Source organism: Sturnira hondurensis, unplaced genomic scaffold, assembly GCF_014824575.4.
Source record: "Sturnira hondurensis isolate 20B ecotype Veracruz unplaced genomic scaffold, ASM1482457v3 Scaffold0001344, whole genome shotgun sequence".
Classification (NCBI taxonomy): domain Eukaryota; kingdom Metazoa; phylum Chordata; class Mammalia; order Chiroptera; family Phyllostomidae; genus Sturnira; species Sturnira hondurensis.
In genome coordinates, this window is record NW_028073975.1 from 302,126 (window position 1) to 310,403 (window position 8,278).

General features: G+C 40.8%; 1 protein-coding gene across 1 annotated transcript in view; it reads right to left on the reverse strand.

The window, feature by feature from the left end:
- Positions 1-6,245, reverse strand: part of LOC118974402 (fatty acid desaturase 2-like protein FADS2B) — a 32,571-nt gene extending 26,326 nt beyond the window's left edge. Inside the window, exon 1 of the mRNA XM_037027804.1 lies at positions 5,630-6,245. Coding sequence (XP_036883699.1) covers positions 5,630-5,950 — 321 coding nt within the window. The 5' untranslated portion in view covers positions 5,951-6,245. The remainder of the gene's footprint in view (positions 1-5,629) is intronic.
- Positions 6,246-8,278: the final 2,033 nt, after the last annotated feature.

Below are 8,278 nucleotides of genomic sequence, written 5' to 3' on the forward strand. Positions count from 1 at the left end.
CGTGCCATCTGTGAGTATGCCCGAAGCATGGCATATGTTCATGGATATCTAGTGAACAAGGGAGATGGTGTATGAATGAATAAATATAGGGTTTTTCACCAGCGTCAAACTCAGAGAACATAGATCTTTAGCATCATTGTCTCCTACCTATGCTCAGCATCTCATTTTCTGACCGTTCTGCTGCTTTAGCCTCTGTCATTTTCATGTTACACTCATGATTTTCTTCTCAGCCATCATCTCTACTCCTTAACCCATTTATAAATTTCTATCATAGCTCAACTCAAAATTGATTGTTTCCCAAACAGTATCACACCAGAAAAATATGATTTTCACAACTGGCTTGGGAATCCTGCTAATTTTTTGCTGCTTTTCAATGGGAGATGTGGAGATGTGCTTTACTGTAAAAGCAGCACGACTCTTAGTGGAAGAGAAAAGTACATAAGGTCTGAGACAAAATCCTGCCTTTGCAGCTTCACTACTAGACCCAGGTTGTGCCCTGAGCCAAGGCACCCAGCCAGGAGGGCGTGTACGGGCTGAAATCCAGCAGGCATTCCTGCTTGCCAACTTTTCAGCTGCAACACCCAAGGAGTGTGCCTTCCTCATTCAGATGAAGACACAGTGCAGGGTGGCAGGGGAGCAGGCTGTTTTATATTGGTCAAATTAGTCAATTTATCAAGCTTTGTTTTTTTTCCCTAAATGTGTGTAATAATACTACCTCGTCTGGCCCATGGGCTCATTAATTCCTCTATTCATTTATTCAGTCATTCCAAAACCTATTGAGGATTTAGCCTAGTGGGTAAGAGCTTAGGCTTTGGAATTAGACATCAATAAATGACTCATTTTTATCTTATTTAGTTCATCTGAGGTAGGTTGAAAATTTCCAAAATTCAGAAAAGTAAAAACAAATGGCAAGTATAAGTATGAGTCACAAAACAGAGTAATTAGAACGTGCATTTACTCACCTCAGAAAGGCTCACTGGAATAGTCAATACCCATCCACTGACACCCATTCCCACCTCCTTTGGGTGACTTCTTTTCTGCTCTCCCTTCTCACTCAGATCTCATCTGCTGCAAAGCAATGGCTAGAACATGTCACCTCCTATTTTCAGAGTCCAGAGTGTTAACCATTACACTATGGAACTTGTCACCTCATATTTTGAACAGGCCGATTTGGGGGGAGAATGCAGTTTTCCCCCCTTTCCTGGGAGAGAGCCACTTTGGAGTAGAAAGCATCACATAAAGTTATATAGATTCCTCTTCACACTCAGGGGTAAGCAGAGGGTTATTTTTTCCACTGCAACTCATTCTATTGTTTGAGAACTTTCATCATTTGAAAGCTCTTCCTTATATTGAGATTCATTCTATGATATTTTCAGCTGAACTCCAACCCAAACTATCTTTTTCTCTCCACTCTCCCCATCAAACCTGTTCATCCTCCTGGCTCCCCTGTCCCATAATGGATTTCATACCTGATTATCTAAGCCAGATGTCCATAAGTCAGTTTAGACTCCTTCATCCTATTTACTTATCCAGTTACTCACCAGTCCTAGGTACCCATGACACTCATCTCCTCTTTTTTTATTCCTATTGCCAATGCATTGTTCAAGTCTCCAGGATGTTACCTGGACTCCTTTCTTCATTTTGATCAACTTTTCTCAATTTCCTCCTTCACACAACTGCTGGGCTGGTAGTTTTCACCCATTTCACTTATCACTTAGCCATTTCTCTCTCCACTCCTCTACCCATTATTTAAATGAGAGCTGGGTTATTCAAGACATTTTGACAACCCAGAGAAAATGCAATTATTACTGATTATTACTCTCCTTTCACCAACAGCTTTAAGGCCCTGCTTGATTTTGTTGTCATGGTTGTGGGTTGAGGGGTATGCTGTGCTAGAGAAGTGTGATTACATGTAGTGGAAGGAGAGGAAGACACACAGGGAGAGCCAAATGCAGAGTCCTTAGCTCAGCATCAAGACCGGTTCTCCATTTCCTGCTTCTCTTATCCATTCCCTTTATTGATCTCCTCTTCCTCTTTCTCCTCTTCTCATTCTCGTTCCATGACAGTCACTGACCTTATTGTGCTAAGACAAAGGAAGTGTGTGATGCCCATGCTGGCTGAGCTCTTAATCATGCTCTGAGTCCTATTTGTATTCCACCTTGGTGCACATGCTCTTCCCTAAGCCCTGGTCTCACCTCTGTGGACTCCGCTCATCCCAAGCCACTGGGAGTGCTCTCCTCTTCCACACTGCAGGCCTCCACATAGTTGAAATAGACTCACCTGTATTTCCTCTAAGCTTTTGCCATCCTTTCCCTGTCACGAATCCCTTTGACACTCATGAGAAAGAACTTGAGTTTCTCAATGTCTCTCTCAGAATGAGGTGTCCAGAGATAAGGAATGGGATGACCAACACACAGGATGATACACCTGCTCTCTTTGTTCTGGACATGTCATACATGTGCATGCACCACAAGACTGCACTTATTTTTTTGGTGGAGCCTGAAACACAAGGTTGTCTTAACACTTGTGGCTATTTGTTCATATGCATTTCCTGTTATCATATGCCTTGTAATACTCATCTTAATGATTACAAAATAACCCAACAGACAGATAAATTGTGATCTATATGATTAGTTCTTCTTGGACTTACAGGTTATTTCTGGCTTTTCCTAGATGAGCTTTTCCAGGTGAGCAGACCAGAATCTGGGTTCTAGTTATCTGCACTGTGCTATTAGTTTTAAATTATATAGTTTGAAACATCCAGGTAACTCACATATACAATAACAGTAGTTGATGTGCCAATTTTGTTTTATGGACTTATTTTTCGTGGTAGAGGTTTTTTTTTTTTTTTTGAGACACTTGTAGCCTATCTTAGAAGAACTAAATAAAAAAGCCAAAGAGTTGCCATTTTTTGAGCAGTGAATCTGTGCCACACACCATAGGGAACATTTTACTTTATCTCCACTGACTTTCACAACAATGCTAATATGAAAGTATTGTTATCTACACTTTGCAGGTAAGAGGGCCAGGCTACAAGAACTTCAGCAGCCTCCTCAGGACACTGCTAGTCAGTGGTGGAATCCAAAGGCAAATCAGACTTGGTTTGTCCCGAAACCTATACTCTGAATCACTAGGCTGCACCACTAAGAAGGATCTTGGAAAGACTGACTACAAAACTGAATGGATGAATGAGTAGATAGATGAGGCTGTGGGAAAGACTACTTAGGTATCCGTATTCACCTTTTATGAGAAAGATGGAGGCTTGGAAAAGAGTCACTGTAAATAATAAAAGAGTGACTCCTCTGGACTGGTATAGCTGTTGGAAAGGGCCCCCACAAAGAGACCATATTTCCCTTTCAGGACATAACCTACAAAGACCTCTTAAGTTGTAGAGTATTGGACATCAAGTCCTCTGACTTTATGGTCTTCCCTCTTTCCCTAGAGACACCATGGTGCCCTCCACCTTGAACCCCCTGCTCTAAATCAGATGATATCAAATGTAATCAGGATTTCTAAGCTGGTGGTAAACAGGAAGTAATAATCACATCTTTGAGGCTGTGTCGAAGATATGGATAGTAATAGCTACAATTGAATGAAAATTTATTAAAGTGTCTGGCATTACCCTAAGCATGTTATGAGCATCAGTCCCATTTACCATAAACCAGTTAGATGGGTAACGTCATTCTCATTCTGCAGAGGGTGAGACAGAGGCTCAGAGTGTTCCAACAGCTTTTCTAGGTTCATACAATGATCACAAAGCCCAGACTTTCTGTACTCTGATAAGGCATGAAGTATTACAGTTGTCAGAAATTTCCTGGCACCCTCCTAATCTTCTTGGGCCATCTCTCTTTGGAGAGTCTTTCCTCTGAAAAAATTTGGATTTCATTTTCTAACATCTAAGGTACATGACTGACTGACCATGCTCTGGATTTTCATTCTCAGGATGTGAATCCTAAGGTGATGTGGATATTTTCCCCTAGGGTTCTGAAGGTTTCTATTTGATTAATCAATTCCTCCTCATTGACTAGAACTGGATGCAGAATCATGGTCTTTCCTGACTTCTGGGAGGTAAAAACTATCAGCAAATTACAAATTTACCACCCAAGTTGTCTTAAGCTTAGAGTCTATCTGTGTGGTTTTCAGGGTGGCTGAGACCCACATCTTTGCCAACACATCCTCTGAGCTAAACCCTATGACTTGTGTTAGGAAAGCATCATCCATATTCTGGGTTGTGAGACTGAGGGGATGGGTTAGATAGGGATCTGTAGTATTTATTTTATTTTTCATTCCCTTTCTTTTGTTCTTGCACACGTGCTTTCTACCTCGCTTCTTCTACCCTCATCCATGTGAATTCCTACCCAGCATCTATCTCCCCAACACCAGGATAATCCCACCCCTTACTACAAGCACATGTTCATTTTCTCAAGGAAAAGTTGACCTTTGTTTAAAAAATATTAAGTCTGATGGAAGTGTAGAGGAAGTAGCAAGGTATGTTCAGAAATGTATTCACCTGACTGCGGAATCAAAATAGGAAGATGGTAGAAGAAGAACCTGGTTGGAGGAGGGAGATGAGAAATTGAGGAAAAAATGAGAATTGGGGAAAATATTTTGATAGTGTCAAAAGATAAAATATTGCTTAACTCTGCAAGTTTGCCATACACTTGCATATTTTGTTATTACTAGCACTATTTATAGAGTGATTCTTAGTTAAACAATGTTTTCAATTTTATACTTGAAACAAGTTGGAGAATTTATGTACTAAATTGTGAAACAACGAAAGAACAAAGTAAAAAAAAAAAGCCTGGGGTTCAATTTCTGCTCCACATAATAACTGTTTGATTCGGGGTTAGTCAAATTTTTTAATCTTATTTCTTCATCTATGTAATGTGAATAATGAAATTCATAATTGGCATAAAACAAACTTCCTTGTAAGGTATTTTGAATGGACTTCCTAAATGATTTAACAGTTTGAGAAACCCTATCAGATGTTAAATGGAAATTTTATTTGTAAGAACTCAACTAAAAAGGTTAGAAACCTATCTGATTTCAAAGTTTGACAATGTTACTTGCTGGCTGTGTGTATTATTTGCCTCTTTGAACATTAACTTTCTCATCGCCAACACGGGGATGATATCCACCGTCCTCACAGTAAGGTTTAAGTGAAGTGGTGCATTTGAACGTGTCTAAGGTATTCTAGACGTCCGATAAATGTCGCAGTATATTTTTTCCTTTGCTGTTTTGGTGAGGGAGAGTGATAAGGAGAAGTAGTGAAAAAAAAAAGAAAAAAAGGAAAGACTGGAAGTTCAGTAATATAAAGGTTTTGAATCTGAGCTCTGCTGCAGGGTGACTTTGGCCAGTTAGTTATGCTCTCTGATTCTAATTTCTCCTCCCATAAAAGTGGCTTGTATTACCTGTGTGACACTGAATGAGCTACAAGGAAGGAAAAGAGCTCTGCGAAGCCTAAAAGCCTATGCAATCGAAGGTTTTCATCACTGTGATTAACATTTTGATGCCTAACAGATGAATCACTGGCTTGAGCACGTACTAACTTGCTTTTGGGAAGAGAGCCAAGGCTCCAGCCATCCAGCAGCTGGAACAGAGAGAGAGGGCAGAGCTTTCCGCTCCTTACCGTGGCGTCTTCCCCAGCGTAGTGGGTGAGGACCCGGCGCCCACCCGGATGGCGGTCTGCCCAGCCAGTAACATCGTAGACCTTGCGGTTGATCACCAGCCACTGGTCGGCCTCCTGATTGTGTCTCTGGATCTCCTGCCAGCTGTACAAGTTGAGGCTCTTTTTGGGCACGCCACCATTCCCATCTGCCACCTGCTTTCCAGAGCCTTCTGCTTTCCCATTTGCTGCTGGTTTGTGGTTTGCCTGATGCTGCTCCAGTATGTAGAGCTGACTCTTTCCTACAAGGCTTCCATTGCCTGCATGCTTTTCTTCAATCTTCATCGTCACCGAGAACCCTTGAGATTTCTGGGCTGACTCCTGAAACTTCTAACCCTCCCCTCCGATTAGACAATAAACTAACCCCTCTTCCCCCTTTATTCCATTGCAATAAGATGCCTGCACAGAATACTTCTTTTTTAGCCCAATTATCTATCTCTTCACGAACCTGACGGTGAGCACATTCCCAGCCTCTCACCTCTGCCTGTCCTGAATCTCTTCTGCGCTGATGGAGGCTGGACCACCTTTATCTCTTCACTTCTCCTCTCCCTGTAGATGGACTCTTAGCAGCATCCTTCATCATTGAGTCCCTAAGTAAAGAGTTGTGGCCAATCGCAGTCTGGCACAATGTTGTGGCCAGCCCCCAGGGAGGAGGACCTAGGCTGTGTCACGTACCTTTCCTGCTCTGCTCAAGCTGGGTGGGGTTCCCACCTCTCTGACGCACCTGTGAATGGGAACATTCAGATTTGTTAATTGAGTATGTGAGCAGAAGTTTTCAAAATCTCCAGGATGACAGCTACAAAGAAGGAATGCTGGGTGGACTTAGGAAATGCTGTTTTTTGACAGCTGCTATTTCTCCCTAGGGTCTTTACAATTTTTAAAAAGACTTTCTTTTTAAAAGAAAGGTTTGTAACTACCAAAAAAAGCATGTCAATGGTAAGCCAGTTTTTCTCTCAAGCTGGCTAAATCTGTCAACACACCTGAGTGTAACAGCGACTGACATTTACTAGGACACAAGTGATGATTTTCCAAGCCCAGGTCACACTTTATCTGGTTTAATCCTCACATTAATCTTTTGAGGGAGGTTGTGTTAGTGTCCCATTTGCCAGGTGAGAAAACACTGGCTGAAGACCTCAGGTGAGGTGAGTCACAAAGTCAGAAGTAAATCCAGATTTCTTGATTCCAAGTCCCCAACTCTTCCCACTTGGTTCTCTGAGCCTAAGGTCTAGAATTAATAATAACTTGATACAGTGGTTTAGAAATGAGTCACCGGCAGAGATTACAGCGTGGTGGTGGGGGATATTAACGTAAAAATGGGGGCATGAAACAATAGAAATAAAACCATTCTCATATTTTCTCACATTTAACGGGAACCTAAATAGCAAAACAAACAAGCAAGCAAAATATAACCAAGGACAATGAAATAGAGAACAGGCAGGCAGGGACCAGAGGAGAGGGGAGGGAATTACAGGGGAAAAGGGGAAAGATTCACAGGAACAAGTATAAAGGACACATGGACAATAACTAGCAGGGGTGGAAATGGGAGGGAAGTGGGGAGCGCTGTGGGGAGGTGGGCTGGGATAGGAGTAAAAGACAGAAAACTGTACTTGAACAATAATTAAATAAAAAATATTTAAAAAAATTAGAAATGAGTCCTAAGTAAATCATCAGAATGCCCAAGATTTATGTACTCAGGGTGTTACTCTAGTATGATTTATACATGTTAAAAATTAGAAAGGGCCTAAATGTGCAACAATAAAAAAGAGTGATTTTTAAATGTATTATTGAATATTATGTCAGTGTTAAAAATAAGTTTTTCATACACATTTTAAGGGCACGGGCTGATGTTTGCAGTATAACAAGTAAAAAATTAGCCAATCATATTCTGCTTGAAGGAAGGAAAAATTCTAAACTATTGGCATTAATTCTCATTGTTATTAAAGATTTTTTCTAGTCTGTATTGTCTTTCTCAAATTTTCTACAAGTAAATACATGTTACTTTTGTGATTTAGAAAAAACAAGTTTTTGTGTTTTAAAGTAGGGAATCGAAGAAAAAAAGAAAATGCATGTTGGAGCTAGATGGGCCCAGGGCCATGTTTGTGTTCTACCATTTGTTAGCTATGCAACATCATGCAAAGTACCTTACTTCTTTGGGCTTTCAATTTTCCATCTGTAGAGTGAAAAAAATAAACACAATTCCCAGAATTACATTAAATTAGCCTAAGTGTTATGGTATTTACAGAAACCCTCAGTAGTTTCGATTATTTCTGTATGGGAGTTTTACAAATCCAACATATGTACGTTTGGTATTTGGAAGTGGTATATGTAAATTCAGGATAGCTCTGGAATTTTAGAATAAGTGAGGTTAGAAGACAACAATCTAGTTGCAAGCTTGTGGGGGGGGGCAGGTGAGGGGGGTTGCCCAGGGGAGCTGTGCCTGCTTGGGTACCAAATAGACTTATAAAGACAGGTACTCATTTCTCTAAAAACACTCTCACTTGTTTTGTTTTGCCAGCCAGGGGGCTATTTGTAACCCTGGAAATAACATAAACTTTGGAGCCAGAAATATCTAAGCTGAGTATTCTTGCACAAGATTCTTGTTATCTCTGTGCC